This window comes from Neltuma alba, unplaced genomic scaffold (genome assembly GCF_004799145.2).
Source record: "Neltuma alba isolate B1F8T4 unplaced genomic scaffold, ASM479914v2 tig00004378_pilon, whole genome shotgun sequence".
NCBI classification, from domain to species: domain Eukaryota; kingdom Viridiplantae; phylum Streptophyta; class Magnoliopsida; order Fabales; family Fabaceae; genus Neltuma; species Neltuma alba.
This window is the reverse complement of record NW_021633682.1, coordinates 106,260-125,956: the sequence shown is the minus strand read 5'-3', so window position 1 is coordinate 125,956 and position 19,697 is coordinate 106,260. Positions and strand designations below refer to the sequence as shown.

At 33.0% G+C, this 19,697-nt stretch overlaps 1 protein-coding gene across 1 annotated transcript; it reads left to right on the top strand.

Moving 5' to 3' along the window:
* Nucleotides 1-17,537: 17,537 nt before the first annotated feature.
* On the top strand, nucleotides 17,538-18,720 carry LOC114744550 (L10-interacting MYB domain-containing protein-like). The gene is made up of 2 exons (XM_028932722.1): nucleotides 17,538-17,999; nucleotides 18,082-18,720. The coding sequence occupies exons 1-2, from the start codon at nucleotides 17,685-17,687 to the stop codon at nucleotides 18,718-18,720; spliced, it is 954 nt and encodes a 317-aa protein (XP_028788555.1). The 5' UTR covers nucleotides 17,538-17,684.
* The last annotated feature ends 977 nt before the right edge of the window (nucleotides 18,721-19,697 follow it).

Below are 19,697 nucleotides of genomic sequence, written 5' to 3'. Positions count from 1 at the left end.
TCCTGAGATAAAAGTTACCTTCAAAGAGCGGTCTAAGGAAGAAGCAGGCACTGGGGTGGTGCAAATATGACATCCGATATGATATCCATATGCAAAGCCATAGAGAAGTAAGCAAATAATAAAAATCCATATGCTTACAGCATGCTCGTCCAAAGGAGATGAATTGAGAAAGTGTGTTTGAACAATCTCTCTCGTCTCTGAAATTACAAACCCGAATATAGAATGCCAAGCGGTTGATCTGCACCAACATCAAACGAACTAATTAGAAGGGGCATAATGGCATCATCAAATAAAATAATTATTCCAGTAACTATTTGAGTACACATGTCAAACACATCAATAATGAAGACATGAAACCCAACAGCAGTTATGAATCAAGCCCTGACGCGCTGTGTGTGTGTTAAATCTGTTAAAAACTATAACATTCTTATCATCTTATGAGATGCTTATCTTTATATTAAAGGTAAAAGTACAATTTATTCTTGATATTATTTTTTAGATGCACCTAATACCCCCATTTTTTTTAGCGGTACAATTTTACTTATGATTTTTCTTTTGTGGTGACTGTATTTAAAAAAAAATAAGATAGGAATAAATTTGCACATTCATCCTTACATTAATTCTTTTTTTTGTCAGAATCTTTATAATGATTTTATTAACTATGACGAATTAATGTATTGTTTTGTTTATGTGAGGATAAATATAATTTTAATGTCTGATGGACAATTTTAATATGTACACATATATTAATCAACATATATTGCAAATGATATAATATAAAAATGCATAAACAAACATTTCATACAGAGAATTAAATTATGGATGAAATATATTACGCACTATGTCTAACCAGTTAAAATAATGCCTTTAATGGATCTAACATGCTTATGGCTTAATATTTTTGGACTACAAATTCTCTCCGATGCTACTGCTCAGCATCTTCCAGCTGCAGGGAACATCACGTAGTCTTCTTTTTTTTTTAATGAAAAACTGGATACAAGGCTAGAAAAGCAAGTCAAAACAAAATCAAACTCCCTCATCACCTACCGCCTCTTGACAAAAAGGAGGAGGTTGATCAAGGATCATAAAGGAACATCACGTAGTCTTTAGTTTGTCTTTATTTTACTCCTTGTTTTAATTTTTCTGGCCAACAAAAAAACAAAAGATCAAATGGGATAGCATGACAATTAAAAGTTGCCCAACAGGGGCGCGTGGTTGAGCAATAGGGCTCATCCTATCTTAACCAAAGCGAGGTGCATCAGCAGCGAAGTCCTCCAGCTTCATGTGCCCCACCAAATCATCAGGCCGGTCCGCCTGTCACCTCCACACCCAGACCTTCAACACCGTCGCCACCCACCCTATCCCCGCGGCCACGACCATATGAAGAAATAAATTATTTGATCCTCAAACAAGCCTAGCACGCGGTGGAGATGAAGACAAAGTAAGTGGGCGACAGCCACCGGCGCGTGGTGGCAATGAAGACAACGTATGTGCGCAACAGCCACCGGCACACGGTGGCGATGAAGACAGAGTATGAGATGGACAGCCACCGGCGCGTGGTGGCACTGAAGACATGGTATGTGGGCAACAGCCACTGGCACGCCGTGGCGATGAAGACAGAGTATGAGGTGGACGGCCACCCGCGCGTGGTGGCGATGAAGACAGAGCTTGAGGACAAAGGGCGACGCGCACTAATTTGACGATGAATTTCCTTTGCATGCATTTGAGGCGGTGACTTGTATGTATGCACATTTGGAAAACGAAATAATATGAAGAGTTGGAAGAAACATTGAATACTTACGTGAGTGAAGTAGCCATGACTTTGAGTCGACTCTGCCGGAATTCGATGGCGGTGGCGGCCCTGGTTTTGAGAATGAACACATATTTTGAGAATTTAATACTATATCCGAAGCAGGAGCTACGAGATTCCATGATGGTTGACAATGACAGTTAGGGGGAAATGAGGATAGTCAATGAAAAGAGGGTCGACATGACTATGATCCACTCAAGCAAAAGATGTGAACTTTCTCCCTTCCGTGCAAACTATTAGGTCATAGCATTTTAGTTATGGCTTGGGCCTAAAATTTCTTGTTTTGGGCCCGTTAGCTTGTTAATCTATAAATGGGGTCTGTAATGTACAGATGGGTTGAGCCCTTTGTTGATATCTGTATTTGTGCTTCAGTTTAACAGAATGGTCTCTACTTCCAAACGCTGCGTTTAGTATTGGATCCAGGAGGCCTTCGTTCCTCACAATTGTTGTTGGCTTCTGCTCGAGCTAAATGCTCATCATCGTTTTTACCCCATTTGATGGACAAATCCTTCAGTCAAAGCCATAAGTGTTAATATTTATTCGGGCAGAAATATAAATATAGAAAAACGCCCAGAAATATAAATATTAAGTGGTTTCCATCAAATTTATGGAATTTATTGGGTGTGGGCTCCCTTCTAATATAAAAAAGATAAAGGTTCAATATTTAAAAGCGTTGTGTCTCGCTCGTCCAATTGAGAGAGGTGAGCGAACTCACTTTTCACATGGTAGAGCTGTGAGCTTCCCCGCATCATGACATAATTTTTCGCGCCAAATTCAGTGTCACTGGGTCAGGAAGAGAGGAGAGGCCTTTGGCTTGATGACATATACGGAGCATTCAACACAGAGTATATTAGTGAGAACTGTAAAGAATTTAATTAACAAGACAACAGCATAGTGACATATTTGGAGCATCCAAACCCAAGAGGATAGTTTTGACTTCTGAACCCTTTTCGAATGAAGCTGGAAGAATCATCAATCAGTATTCGTTAAAAGATTTATAAGGTAGATTTTATACGGTAGGGGAAATGCTACAAGGACAGGCTCAAAGTCCATAAGATGGCCCAAAATTCCACAGTACTGCCTAAATGGATCATCAAGTATGATTATTGCCAAAAGCACTTTTTAAAAATATTTTTCTACAAATCGAGATAAACTCCTCCACATATTTATTTTGTATACCGTAAAATTACTTTTAAAACTATGGTTTTGTTTTCATCCAAACATCCTCTGAGTCGAACACAGGAATGACACAAGCTCACGTGATTTTTCTCAACTTTTCTCTGTATTTTCCCTATTCTTAAGCCATATTAGTTGTAGGTTTTCATATGCTCATTTAATAATAGGTTAATTTAGTAGCGGTTTTGGTTTTCAAAAAATACTGTTTCAAATTTTAAGAATAAAAAATCTCTAGACAGACCAAGACAAGATCAAATTTCAGGATACAAAATCACTGGTTTGAAATGTCAAGAACTAGAACTAAAATGGAATCGAACTTTAAGAATTAAAAATGATATTGATTTTTGAATAATTAATTAATATCTTCTATATTTATTATTATGTGTTGTGTTGGCCATAAACTATACTTCATTCTTAGGTTGTCATTATACAACAGATCATTTATTAAAAACTTCTATGAACCATTGGTATCATTTGGTATGAAGTATTGAAAATGAAGAATAGGGATTAAAATTGAGATTAAAAAAATAATATTTAGCATAATAGACTGCTTGTTACATCGGATTAGACAAACCCATATAGATGAGATTGAGGAATACCATAAGGGAAAGTGGTATTCCCCAATCCTACCTTTATGGGTTTGACTAATCCTTGTAACAATCAAATATTGATGCTAAAGACTTTTTTAATGATTTTTTAAATTGTAATCTTAGTCCCTATCACTCATTTTCAATACTTCGTATCAAATGGGACCATTAGTTTTTCTAGACGGTCAACAATCTCTCTTGTTTCTGGGATAAGAGAAGCCAAGATAGCATGCCAAGTGTTTGATGGTGATCTGCACCATCCAACTCCATCCAACATTAATCAAACTATGAATTGATATATTGTTTTATTTCATGTAAAGGATAAATATAATAATTTTAATGTCTGATATATAATTTTATCATATATACACAATACTCATATATATATATATATAAATGCATAATCAAAACATTTCATGTTGAGAATTAAATTATGAATGATATATACTACACAATATGGTCTAACTAATTAAGATTATGCCTTTAATATATGTCATAATATGCTTATGGCCTAAAGTAATACTACCTCCTGTCTTTAATATAAAACCTTGTTTGACTTTTATTTTGATTCTAAATATAAGACTCTAATATATTTAGTCTATCATATTTATACATTTTGTCCTAAAGTAGTCCTTTTCTAACCAATACACTTGATAAGCAAAAGTATTTTAGAAAAAATAATACCTATTTATTACAAGTAACTAACTTAATTTATTTTCTTAATCTACTCAAATTAGTCAACTAGCCTTATATTTAGAATTGGATGTAGTATTTTTTATTATAATACTTGACAAAAGATGTCATAGTATGCTTATGGCCTAAATTAATATTTTTTATTATAATACTTGACAAAAGACCAATTAAAGGGATAGTTTTAATTAATTAGACCATATTGTGTAGTATACATCATTCATAATTTAATTCTCAACATGAAATGTTTTGATTGCGTAGACAATTAAAAGTTGCCCAACATAATTTAAAAAAATTAAATAGTTTATATAAAAAGTTGGGAAAATTACATTCAAGTCTGATGTAAGAGAAATTATTACTCCAAGGTCCCATGAAATCATCAAATAAATGTGAAGTCCTAAGAGACTTGTGGGTAAGAGAATCAAATTGTGAAATTACCAAACTGTCCTCACTGATTAATTTTGTTGTTAATACATTATATGATAGTTGTTAACATAACTAATTTAGTTGTCAGTGACAAGCATATAGTGCAAGCAAACATTAGTTGTTAATATATGCTGCAATAGTTGTTAACATAACCTGTTTAATTGTTAATGACAAGCATATAGTGCATGTGGACACTAGGTGTCAATACATACTGTGATAGTTGTTAACACAACTGGTTTAGTTGTCAATAACAAGCGTGCGGTGCAAGTGGACATTAATTGTTAATACATACTGTGATAGTCGTTACCATAACTGGTTTAGCTATCAATGACAAGTACGTAATGCATGTAGACATTAGTTGTTAATATATGCCGCGACAATTGTTAATATAACCAATTTAGTTGTTAATGATAAATATGCAATGCATGTGGATATTAGTTGTTAATATAAGCTGCGATAGTTGTTAATATAACCAATTTAGTTGTCAATGACAAGTGTGCAGTGCATGTGTAGGTTAGTTGTTAATACATGCTGATATAGTTGTTAATATAACTAGTTTAGTTGTGAATGATAAGTGTGCGGTGCATGTAGATATTAGTGGTTACTACATGCTATACTATTTGTCAATATAGTTAATTTAGTTGTCAATAACAAATATATGGTATATATTACCAATAGTTAATATGTGCTACGATGATTGTTAATACAGTTAGTTTAGTCGTCAATAAAAAATGTGTGGTATAAGTTGATATTAAAGCCAACATATTTGGAAAGCATCTATTATATTTTTTTTTCATATAGGAACACAACTTGTAAATGGTGGATAAGCTCATTTGTAATATGTTAAGAGTTATACGATAATAAGAACCATGAAAGAATAAGTAGAACATATAATTAAGTCATATAAAAATTTGTTTGAACCTTGAAAAATCAAATATAAATTTATATGTTATGTCATAATATGATATACAGTTTCAATACAAGCACTCTAAATCTCATTGCAATCATACATATTCACGATAAAGATTTAATTTTATTTCATGAACAATAACATTAAAAACAATAAATATTTATTACTCAAATAAAGTCATTTTTAGTTACAAAAAAAAGGACATTCCTTGTTACAATAAAATTCACAAACAATTGAAACACCTATTTTTCTTAATTTTTTTGCCACAACCCAACCAATCTATCAAACCCATTTTTCTTGAACTTGTCCATTACATCCTTCATTTTTCTATCATTCTTCTGCAAAGATGGCATTACGAGAAAAGTTCGAGTTACTTTGGCCATCTTTCCTCTATGTTCTCTTCGCCATCTTTTAACCCGAAAAAAAAAATCCAATCCCATCACATTGCAATATATCTTGATGGCTTAAGTCAATCTCTTGGCTTTAACATCAAAGAGTGATACTTTGACTTCAGATCTTTTGTCCTCTTTCAACGTCTCTAATTCCTTTTGCGTATAGAAATACGATTACATCATGGTAAATAATATAGAACAATATCAGTAACGTTTCTTCAAAAAGATTAGATCAAGTAAACAAAGATGAACAACCTAGAATCCTACTTATATCTACATATCCAAATCAATTTATTTCTACACAATAATTCAATCACAAATCCAATTCATGATACATTCGAAAAAAAATTACTAATCTTCACTACAAATTCAATAACAAGTCCATCTCCACTAAGTTCATATTCCAACAAACAAATTATACCAAGCAAAGCATGAATTATTATGAAAACTCTTTATTCTACCAAGCACTTTCTAAGATAAAAAGCATACTTGATCTGAAATTTCTAAAGCCCTAGCAAGAGGGAGCATGTTATTGAACATTTTTTTGTCTCTTGGATCTTGGTGAGCAGCAAGTTCTCCAATCATATATTCCTAAGTTTATTGGGGTGACCACTTTATTTGTCTTTGGCTATTCTTTTAAAGCAATAAACAGGCAATAATTAAACAATAAGATGATAAAAGAAATTCAAAACAAATTGTTAAATAAGCATGGCTACTGAACTTTAACCCAAAAAGACTATCTTTCCTGTAAAATGTGCTCCTCTCGCCAAGAGCAAAATTTGAAAACAAAAGTGAATGAAAATTCAAAAATATATTAGTGATTAGAAATAAGGAAGGTGTGAAAGAGGAAAGAGAAAGGGAAAAGAGCAAGAGAAGCAGAGGAGAATAAAAGAATAATAGAAGACAGTGAAAAACCAAATAATTTCTTATCAAATTGCAAAACTAAGTTACAAAGAATAGTAAATACTTGTTTATAAGTAAAAGCCCTGATGGATATACATTTAAATAAATATCCTAATCTTATCTAAATATTCTCTAGATATCCTAATCTATCTAAATCCTACCAATATAATTAAACCTCATCTAAATCTTACTAATATAATTTAAATCCTATTTGTCGCATCTATATCATTTTGAATATTTTCTTATTTATAATTATAATTACATAACACAATCGTTAGTTGAGAAAGCAATTAGAAATTTGAGCAAACTTCAAGCATGAGTAGAGAAAGAAAATTTTATGATTCATAACATTACTCTCTTGCTAAGGCAGACATAGTAGCTTTGCAAATTAGAAAGTTAATTATTCCAATCAATTGACATATTTCATCTGCAAACTATAGAGTTATAACAAAACCAAATGAAAATGAACCAAATTGAAAGTGAAAATAATCAAAAATTCATCCAAGTACTAATTCCAAAAGCAACCAAATAAACTCATAAAGACAACCATTCATTCTCAAAAATAACACATTTATTATAATATGCAGATCCTAGCAGAATAATAGACCAAAATCACTTGCAGAGGAGGGAACAAATAAAGCAGCGGACCTTTGGTGCAGGTGGGACTTGTAAGGATTCAAAAATATTCAAAACAATAGAAAGCTATCCCAATCTATAAGGAAAATCCACTAAATTCCAAATTTTTAGCTGCTATTCATGAAATTCAAGAACATAACAATGGTAAGCTGAAGAACAATCCATCATATGAAAAATAAAGGATCATAAATACTATTCAAATAATAAAGATGAAATAACTCTTCAATAACATAATTTCAGAACATTCCCAATTAAATAGAACGCTTATGATTGGCCAAAAAAAAAGTTTTGACATTGATAAGAACTGTAAGAGAAATCAATTATCATGGTATAAGAAATTAGTGGGGGCAGAAATTAGAATGGATGGGTGGAATGAGGAGTTATCTTGACCATTATACATATTTGTGCAAATCAGTGGAAAGAGCGAGATGATGAGTGAGCAAGTAGAGCAATAGAGGACTGAAGGGGTTGATGTTAATGGATTGATGTGCTGCGAACGATGGAGGAGGCAGATAAAGGGTCGAAAACTAGAGGAGGCAACATCATGATGCGGAGCAAGAGGCGAAGACATGAGAGGCAAGAGGCGAAGGCGTGAGCGAGAGGTAGTTTATCAGCTTCTTTTTCTTTTTAGTGAACAAGGGCAAAACGGTAATTGGCTAATAGCAATTTTTCATGATCAGGTCCCATCGGACTTCAGAGCTATTTGAGAGTTTTTAGAGACCTTCTAATGATTATGTCTATTGTTGGGGGCCTTGATATAATTTTTCCTAAAAAGTTCCAACGGGATCCATCAGCAAAAGTCCCATCTTGGTCCACCATATACTCTAGATCCATCCAAGGTAGCCCATGATCCCTAAGCCCAACACTAACGTCATTCGCCCCAATAATTGTTTCCTCCTACTCCTCATTAAGGCAAGGCCCATTCATTACATCCCCCAGCTTCAGGCCCACCACCAACTCATCTGGCCGGTCTGTTTGCCTCTTAGACCTTTACCACCACCGCGACGACCACCATATCACTATATACCCTAGATCCATCCAAGGTAGCCCATATTTCCTAAGCCCAATATAACATCGTTCGACCGAATAGTTGTTTCCTGAAGGCCCATTACTTACGCCCCCCAGCCACCACCAAATTATCAGCTGGTCGGTCAAGCTTTCGACATCAGCAAAAATAGATTTTCACGAATCATCGGCCGGTCAGTGAAACCACGACCACGATCGTTGAGGAAACAAATTATTTGATCGTCAAACAAAGACTGACAAACTCAATTATTTTTATATATTTTGGTATCTTTTATATGAGTTTTGTCAGCTTAAGTGGTCCCTTTTTTGCCTTAATTGATTTTTTGTTTTATTTTGAATTATTATTTTATAGGGGCAAAATTGTCATATTTTGATTTAATTGTGACTAATTGATTTTTGAGGACAATTAATGCTACATTATCCTTGAATTTTTGCTTGCAGGTTCTAAGAAGATTTAAAAAAAAAAGGAAAAGAAAAGAAAAATAAAATTAAAATAGTAATAATAATAATAGGTGGGGCAAAACGTTGCGTTTTGCCCCACCCTAATAATCCAATATTCATCATCACCAGCGCGCTGAGGGAGAAGACGTGAGCGGCGTGAATAATACCCCACTATACCTATTATTCAAAAACCCAACGAGCTGAAAGAATTAGAGGGCGGCGGCAGAATAAAAACGAGGCACGAAAAGAAGACGCCGAACGCACACACGAAACAGGAGAGAACGAACACGGACGGCGGCTGAGAGAAACACACACACGAAACAGAGCACAGGGAACGAAACGCAGGACGAGCTGAAGCGGAAAAAGACGCAAGCGAAACAGAGACGTGAACCATTCAGCGTGAACAGTGTTCTTCCATGGGATCCTGTAGCAAAATACTGATTGCAGCGAATTTGATGGCCAACCGTGGCTAATTCCTAATTCTCTAATTCAACAATAATGGCAGGAGCTTGGATCATGAAAGGGGAGTTTTAGTTGCTTTAATTTCCTACTCAATAATTGTTTAACAATTCCTAGGTCTTAGGATAGTTTTTCTAATTGTTGGGATAATTGTATTGCTTAATTTGATTATATTTGGGGATTATTGTGACTGGATTATTGTTTAGCATTTGACATTGGGCTGTTTATAGCTTTGATTTCAATTATGATGTTGTGGTTATGACATTTGTATTGATTTTGGAGTTAATATATTGTGATTTTCTAAGGTGGCTTAGAATCTTGGATCATATTGTCTCTTGCTAGCTTTAAGTCTATTGTTGTGAATTTAAGAATTTAATTGAGCATTGGTTTTTAGTATCCTTAATTTCATTTTACTATTCTGGTTGCAGTTAGTAATTTGAATTTTAGGAAAATATTTTGTGGCAACTCGAGGTGGCTCGGTTGTTGGATTAAAAGCTTAATTATAATTCTTAATTCATTGTTTTTAACTCCCACATCTTTTAGAGTGATGATTGCCTACATTGTTGAATTAGAGGATTGATTATCATCAGTGTTATTTATGTGTCTCATTTTCATTTCTTTCATCTTCAGTTATTTCAATCATCTTTTATATAAAAGAAAATAAAAAAAAAAGTATTTTAACTTCAATTTAATTCAAGGCATTTAGTTAGCAATTTTTTAAACTCAAATCAAAAATCCTTTTTATAATTTAGGTTACTTGCATTTATTTACTAGGATTTAATTTCGTTTTGGGATCCTCAAAGTGAATACGACCCGGATTGTGCACTATATTGCATTAATTCGGTTAATTTTTGGAGTAACCCCAAAGCGACAATTAAGGGAAGTTCAACTTCAAAGACCTCGATCGTCATTTTCCTATGACCTTCCAGGCACCATTAATGGAGGAAACCAGAGGAGAAACAAAGCCTAAACCACCTTGTGCCGGGCGGGGGCGCTAATTGCAGGATATCTATTTTTGTTTTCCGAATACAATCGCAGGATGCCTATGAACTAGATACTCAATCATTATTTGACGACCTATTCTGATAAGTGAGACGCACACAAAATATCCAGAATTGCCTTTTTCATGCATTTCACGTACAACTCCGAAAGGCAAATTATTTGAGGATATGAAAATGAAATGAGCAATATAAAGAGAGAAACTTCGAATACTTACGTGAGTGAAGTAGCCATTCTTTTCATTGCACTATTGCTATTTCTAAGGCGATATGCATGAAGGAAGTTGGAAGAGATCCCTGGTATTTTTTGATTGAGTTTTTTTTTTTAATTTATATAATAGCAGACCCCTACAAACGCGTCGTTTCACCAAGTGCGGGAATAAAGAAGCTGATTGGTGGGGAGATGGGAAACGACATAGTATTGGATGGATAAGTAGAGAGAAATGACAAGAATCCCTAAATCGAGAGGTTTCACGTTCTTAGGTTGCATCCTTTTTGTATCTAAACAATACAAGTGGACACAATGAAAAAGAGTTCGAAAGAGATAGGAGGAGAATGAATCCATTTAATTTTTTCTTCATTTTTTTTATTTACTATTTTTACTATTGCAGTAAAGATTTAATATATTATAACAAAATTATTATAATATTAATTAAATAACAAATATATATACACCATCGGAAATTAATATGCATACATTACGTCTATAAATTTTTATTAAAATGTTTTATAATTTGTTTTGTTTTTAATATTGCGCCTTCTGATTATAATATTATCATAGTATTTATTTATACATAGGTTAAAATTATTTAATATTATAATACTCCTCCGGTCTTTAATATAAGACCCATTTAGCTGATTTAATTAGATTAAGGAAGTTAGGTAAGTTAGTTAATTATAAAAAATGTGACATGTTTTTTCTAAAATACCATAATCATTTTTCTTAATACCTCATCTTCCTCTTTTACTTGATTATGGTTGAGGGAATATCCATAGGAGTATTTAGAGAAAATTAATAAATATGAGAAATGGGTCTTATATTTAGGACTAAAACTAACTCAATAATTCGGTTCTATATTAAAGACCGAAGAAGTAATTTGTTATAATATATTAAATCATAACCATTGGATAATAATACAATAGCAGAGATAGCTAATAGAAGGAAGTGGAGGGAAAAGTAAATGGATATATTCTTTTCCGGAAAAGAGATGCCGCCTGCATCCATGATTTCCAACAAACTTCTTGGCATAGAAAGTTCCGGAAAGTGGCATGCATTGGGAGGGACGGGGAGGCGCCAGTGTCTGAAATACTTTTCAATCTAATTAAATCTCTGGTGAATTATTCTTAATGTCTTTTCTACTTTCTCCTTCTTAATTTTTTAAATCGCCAGTAATATTTAAGAAAAATTTCATTTAATGATTTGGAAAATTTAAATTTGATGATTTATAAAATTTAAAAAATGGTTTATATTTTTGATCCAAAAAAAACCTTTTGATAATCAATTTAAATATTTGCAAAATTAGGAATTTTAATTACAAGTAAATGCTCAGGTTGAAAATGAAACTCTTAGTTTACAAATGATATTTATTCTTATAATTCTTTAAATTGATATTTTCAGCTCATTTTTAAAAAATTTTTGTCGGAATCTAATTGTAATTAAATTTAAAAAAAGACGTAAAGACAAATTAGTTGGGACAACACTATTTTCTATTGGGCTCAATTAACGGGGAAAATATAAAGGGAATTTGGGCCAAAAAAGATGGCCGACAATTCCACAGTTCTGAGGAAATGCATCATCAAGCCGGTTTCAAAGGCATGAATGATACTTGTACCGGGGATTAAAAAAAGGGACATGATGAATGATAAAATTCCACGTGATTTTTCTAAACTTTTCTCTACCTTTTCCCCAGTGTTTGACTCGTGTAAGCTGCAGAATTTTCATATATAAGGTCGTTTAATAATTAATGTTTTCCACGTTTTCATGTGACAAAATTAACAAAGCCTTATTTCTCGGTGGGAAGTGCATATTAGCCCATATGAATGAGAATTACTTCCAGGTAACATTTATACAGGTCATCTATATATAATCACAATCACTATTATAAAATTGGACATTTGATTCTTAATATAAAACCTATTTAACTACTTTAATTAGATTAAAAAATTAAGTTAATTAATTAATTAAAAAATATGATATTTGTTTATGAATTTTATAACTTCTTCAACGATATTTGTCGGGGAATTTTATAACTTGTTGAACGGTGTCAATTATGTAAAATGGACCTTAATATATGACCTATAATTCTAATTATATATAAGACTTTATTTGTAAACTACAAATGAGATCTTATAATTAGGACTGAAGGTAGTATTGGATATCGGTCCCCTTGAGTTAACTAGTCTAGGCTCTCTAAAATTTTCCCGAGGGAGTAAAATAAAATAGTTCAGATGTTACAATTTGAAGAGTAATTATCAAAATATTATATTTAAAATCGAGAATTAAGATTTTAATTTCTTTCATCTCACTTCCCTTCCTGATACTCAGTCATTCCCCAGTCCCCACCTTTTTCAAATTATACTCATTCTTTCTTTTTTATATTTTTTCTTTTTTCCTTTTTTATTTTTTTTTCGGTTTTTTTCTGCAAAATAAAAGAAGATATGGATATTTAATATAAATAATAATCCTCTGATTCTTAATATATGATCTAATTTTTAAGTTAATTTTGGTCCTAAATATATGACTTATTTATCATATTTATCAATTTTTTTAAATTACCGCTATAGATACTCTCTCAACCATAATCAAGTAAGCGAGAAAGGGAGGATATTAAGAAACATGATTATAGTATTTTAAGAAAAGTATGTCATATTTCTTATAATTAACTAACTTACTTAAGTTCCTTAATCTAATCAAATTAATTAAATAGGTTTTATATTAAGGATCAAAAGTGTATTTCTTATCTCATAATTAATCAGTTCATGTTAATTAAATAACCTTAATTGTAAATAAATATCTAATGAAAAAAATAAGCAGTATAAATCAGAATCACATTATAACCTCATTCAGTTATTTGGAACTTACGATGGGAGTAGTACAGGCTCTCGCCTCCTATAATTTTATTATCAGATTTTCTTATGTTGTTTTGTTTTTGTCTCTTCATTTTATATTATATTGTTATTAGGTTGCTATTTTATATCATTTTACCATTTTTTTATTGTAAAATATTTTTTTATGTTAATTTATTTATACGTTTATCGTTCTCCATTTAGTGGTTTACGGATAGTAACTCATTATTTTTGTTGTTTTTATAAATGATAAATATATATAATTTATGCTGTTTATTTTTTTTATTGAGTTTGTTTATATTTAATTAATTTATTTCGTTACAATTCTTTTGTCTTGGTTTAAATTGTTGTATAAGTATATATAAAATATGTATATTTATTTAAATTTACTTTGCTGCAATATTTATGTATTTATTTATATTGCTCTAATTCCCCTTCTATATATATGTAGACACACTCATCTCCCTATATACTGTGATTCTGTGAATTGTAACATATTATTTTTGATATCATATGTGTTTATTGATTATTTTTCATGCCTTATGATTTCTGTTTATACAAGTTTAATTTATGATTTTGAACTAGGAAATAGAAAAATTTAAAATTATATGGGTCTGACGGAGGTTTTTTATGCGAAAAGTATAAATCCATCCACATATAGTACTTGGATCCTTATTATAATTGCTTTCCAGAACATGTTCTTCATCCTTTTTATAATGTTTTTTTTTTGCCAGAGTTTTTATAAAGTATCTGAAGTTTTAAGAAGTATTAAATAAATATGGTTATGATGCGGCATGGTCGGGGCTCACGAGATATTGGAAATTTCAAATTCTATATTCTGTGAAGATTCGAGGAAAAATGGGTTGAATTATATTATTAGGAAAGCGTGGTTTAAATGTCGTGGGAAAAACTAAAATAAATATCTGTTAGAAATTTAATTGGAAAATATTTCTTAAATTGATGAAATGCATAAAAGAAGATAAGTTACATAAAAAGAATATGTTTGTATAAAATATTATTTGGATATAAAGGACTAATTTGTACATAGAAAAGATAACCTGTATATATATGTGGGAAGTAAAATCTTTTGATCAAACATAAAAAAATAAAAAAATAAAATTGCATACCAGTTGCAGGTTTTCATATGCTTGTTTAATAATACATTAATTTAGTAGTAGTTGTGGTTTTCAAAAATACTGTTTCAAATTTTAAGAATAAAACATCTCTAGGCAGACCAAGACGGGATCAAATTTCAAGATACAAAATCACTAGTTTTAAATTTCAAGAACTAAAACTAAAATGGAATCAAACTTTAAGAATTAAAAATAATATTAATTTTTGAATAATTAATATCTTCTATGTTTATTATTATGTGTTGCGTTGGCCATAAACTATACTTCATTCTTAGGTTGTCGTTATACAACAGATCATTTATTAAAAACTCGCACGAACCATTAGTTCTTCTGGATAGTCAACGATCTCTCTTGTTTCTAGGATCAAAGAAGCAAGGATAGTATGCCAAGGGATTGATGATGATATGCACCATCCAACTTCGAACTATGGATTGATATATTGTTTTCTTCATGTAAAGGATAAATATAATAATTATAATGTTTGATGTGCAATTTTATCATATATACACAATGCTCAATATATATATATATATATATATATAAATGCATTGCAAATCATGTAATATAAATGCATAACAAAAACACTTCATATTGAAAATTAAATTATGAATGATGTATACTACACAATATGGTCTAATTAATTAAAATTATGCCTTTAATGTATGTCATAATATGCTTATGGCCTAAATTAATATTTTTCATTATAATACTTGACAAAGGATGTCATAATATGCTTATGGCCTAAATTAATTTTTTTTTATCATAATACTTGACAAAAGACCAATTAAAGGCATAATTTTAATTAATTAGACCATATTATGCAGTATACATCATTCATAATTTAATTCTCAACATGAAATGTTTTGATTATGCAGACAATTAAAAGTTATTGCATATTTTAGCTAAAAAAAATTAAAGGGTTATATAGAAAGTTTCAACGGGATCCACCAGCAAAAGTCCCATCTTGGTCCACTATATACTCTAGATCCATCCAAGGTAGCCCATAGTTCCTAAGCCCAACACTAACATCTTTCGGCCCAATTGTTTCTCCCTACTCCTCATTTTGACATTAATGCAAGGCCCATTCGTTACTTCCTCCGGCTTTGCGCCCACCACCAAGGGTATGTTTGGATTGGCGTTGGATAAAACTGACTTCTAACCCAACTGACTTTTGTAACTGAAGTTAGAGTAAAAGTCAGTTAGTGTAATGTAATTTATATTTGGATAGATGCTTTTAAAAAGTCAGTTGAAAAAGTCAAAAGTTGTTTGGATGATTAATAGAAAAGTTAGTTTAGTTATAAAATGACTTAAAAGGACATGGAGTAGTGTTTGAAATTTTATATTTTTAATGTGATAATAATTTAAAGAAACACGTAAAATTATTATGATAAAATATAAATAGTTTATTTGTAAAATTATAAAATAAAAATATTTGTTACGGAGAAAAATTTGAAAATATATTGTAGATAATTAATTAAATATACATAATGAACAAACATGAATATACATTAAAATTTATTTGGTCTCTAATTAAAGTAAATAGAATCACATAACTAATTAGATCGTAAGCTTTGCACAATTTTTCCATAAGTCAGTTAGAAAAGTTGATTCAGATTGCGTTGGATAAGGGCCCGTTTGGGATCACGTTTGGGGGCCCAAACGTGCGTCCCAAACGGACTTGTGGGGTGGCTGACATTTTTGAGTGTTTGGATGCCCGATTGCCCAATCTGACTTTTGTGGTTTAAATGGGCTTCTGAGAGAAGCTCATATTTTGAGCTTTTTTTTCGGACGTGCAGCTGGGGTGAGGAAACCGTTGGAGTGTGTTTAATTGTTTTACCTAACTGACCCTCTCTGCATGTATTTTCTCTGACCTCACTCAGCTCAAAGACAAAAAAAAAGACGCACACACGCACTCAGCCACAACACGCTCTGAAGCTTAAAAAAAACTCCTCCCGACGTCTGCTGCCAACTCGCCGTGCGCCCGCCGTCTCCCGCCGTCTCCCGCCGTGCGTCCGCCGTCTCCCGCCGTCTCAACAGTTCGGGTTCAAGTGTGGTCGGTCGTTCAGTTCTTCCAGCGTCTCATCAGTTCTTTCCTCTGTTCGTTGAGTTGTTCCAGCGTCGCCGTCTCCCGCCGTGTCCCGCCGTCTCGTCAGTTGCGGTTGTTGTGTGGGAGTGGCTAGACCTTGGTCGTTCATTCAGATCCGTCAAATACCGTCGCCGTTGATCTTCTTCCCCTGTTCGGTTGCAAGCGTCGCCGTCCGTTTGAGGTGCCGCCGGATCGCATCTGCTCCAGATCCACACTGCTCAGAGTCTCCTTTGTACGCCTGGTAAGAGATACGCAATTTTGGTCCCAGATCTGGTTGTCTTCGATTGTTCTTGGCTCTTCGATTGTTCTTGGCTGCCGGCGGATGCATGGCTGTTATAGGAGTGTTCTTGGCTCTTCGATTGTTATAGGAGTCCTTAATATGATATTGTTGCTATTAATCTGATGCTCTTTCGATCAGTGTGGCCTGGCTGTCGAACTTGGTAGTAGTGTAGTAGGAAGAACTGACTTGAACGTATGGATTAATGTGGTTTTTTGGCTGTGTTTTATCTGTGTTTCCTGTTAATTATTTGTGACAATGTCAGACTCGTAGGCGCATTTTAGTTTGAAAATTTGAAGATCTGTGTTTCTATTTATTTGTAGTTCTATGTTTCTATTTTATGATTTGTGGTTCTGGCAAACTGACTACCCCTTTGCTGTTAATTATTTGCCACAAGCTCCGAAAAGTATACGTTTTTTAGTTGCTCGGTGTTTGTAAAAAGTGGCGTATATATTCATCAATAATGGTTATTGTTGATAAGTATGTTTTACAAACCTAAATATATATGATTGTGATATTATAATTTATACATATTATATATATATTAGATATTTCCTGTCATATTTATTTACAAAATAAACATAATATTTCTGCATTGTTGGAAGAAAAGTGTTCTGGTTCACTGTAACTCCCTTTTGCATTCTTGATTGACATTTTTTAATAGAACTATGAACAAAGAAAAAAGTAAGGCAACATGGGATACAAGCACTACAGAGGTGTTACTTAAAGAATGCATGGAGCAAATCTACCGGAAAAATCGTCAAGGAACATCATTTTCAAAGACTGGGTGGAACAACATTCACTCTGCATTCAATGCAAAAACAGGAAAATCTTATGAGAAGAAGCAATTGAAAAATAGGCTCGATAGCTTGAGGAAGGATTGGAGGACATGGGTTGATTTAAACAAAGAGACTGGTGTAGGTTGGGACCCTGTAAACAATACAGTGGTGGCAACAAATGAGTGGTGGGAGAAGAAAAAACTGGTATATAATTGTTGATCTTGAGTTATAAACTGTGTTATTACTTGTTATAGGCTTTTTATTTTTGTTGATTGTATTCTTGCAGGAGAATCCCCAATATGAAAAGTTTAGGTACCAGGGGTTAAAGTTTGCTTATGAATTAAACACGATATTCAAGGGTGTGATAGCATCTGGAGAGGATATGTTGGCACCGTCTTTAACCCAACCTCAGACACAAGAGGATGATGAAGAGAATGTGTATAGAGTTAATACAGATCTCCTTGAAGGATCGGGGGATAGCGAAGAAGATCTTGGAGGTGCTAGTGTAGGAGTTACGGATGAGATGGCAGGCGTAAACTTAACAGCAAATACTGCACCTAGTGGTTCAGGAAGCCATGGGAAGAGGAAGAGAGGTGAAGGGTCTAGCAGGCAAACAAAGCAAAAACTTCCGGCCTCAAGACAAATAGCGGATTCAGTTAGTGAAATAGCTACTGCATCTAAGGATAGAGCTGCAACTCTTAAGAAAATAAAAGAGGTATCAATTTCTGAGGTTACGGCCGAAGTGCTCTGCCTTGAGGAAATTACAAGTGACTCTGATTTCCGGAACCGGTGCTTAAGACTTCTGTTGCACAAGAGTGTTCGGGAAATGGTTGTTTCACTAAAAGGACAGCCGGAATACTTGGTTGCATGGCTACAGGATATGGCATACAATCCACCATCATGGCTGAAACCCCCGCCTGCTTGAACTATATTTTAGGACGCATGTTATGATTTTATTTTGTCTAACTCGGACCAGAGTTGTTATTATATGTTTTTAAGTTAATGTTTGTGGAACTATGAAATTATGTAACTTGTTAACTGACTATGAATGTTTTTAAGTTACATGTGTTATTTATAATGGTAATTGCAGCTTATGAATGTTTTTAGACTAATTTTTATGTCTTTGCATGTTTAACAGAAAGAAATATTTATTTGCACATACCTAAAAATATTTATTTGTCGTTTAAAAAAATTCTTACAGTTGAATTTAACCACACTCACAGGTGACATTATCTATGGCAAATTGGAACAATCAATTTACGTTTGAGTGGATGGAGGAAGATGAACAGTCTGAAGAGGAGTCGGAGGAAGATGAACAGTCTCAATTGATTTCCCTTCTAGATGAAGAGATAACACAATATGAAGAGGTAGCTGTATTGGTGAGTCAATATGTGATGCCTTATGTGTGCAAAGAGCCACGAAGAACTAGTCAGCAAACAGGTAATTTATGGGTGCAAGAAATTTTGCGAGATCATGAAATTCGGTGTTATGACATGTTTCGAATGGAAAAAGAAATGTTCATGCGATTATGCTCTAAACTGGTCGAACATGGTTTAAAAAATTCTAAGTATCTGGGAGTGGAAGAAATTGTTGGTATGTTTTTGAACACGGTAGGTCATGGACAATGTAATAGGATGATTCAAGAAAGGTTTCAACATTCAGGAGAAACTGTAAGCAGGCATTTTCATAGAGTATTACAGGCTTGCCTTAGTCTTTCCAGGGAATACATCAAACCACTCGATCCTACGTTTTCTGTAACTCACCCAAAAATAAAAAACGATAAACGATATTCGCCATATTTCAATGATGCAATTGGAGCAATTGATGGCACTCATGTACGATGTGTGGTGAGTCTTTCGAAGCAAGACAAATATATCGGGAGAAAGGGATATCCGACACAGA

What these genes read in the sequence shown, in the direction of transcription:
- LOC114744550 (XM_028932722.1), top strand. Translation starts at nt 17,685, where the DNA reads ATGAACAAAGAAAAAAGTAAGGCAACATGGGATACAAGCACTACAGAG. An exon ending in GGTGGGAGAAGAAAAAACTG is followed by an intron (nt 18,000 to 18,081) that starts GTATATAATTGT and finishes GTATTCTTGCAG; the next exon opens with GAGAATCCCCAATATGAAAA.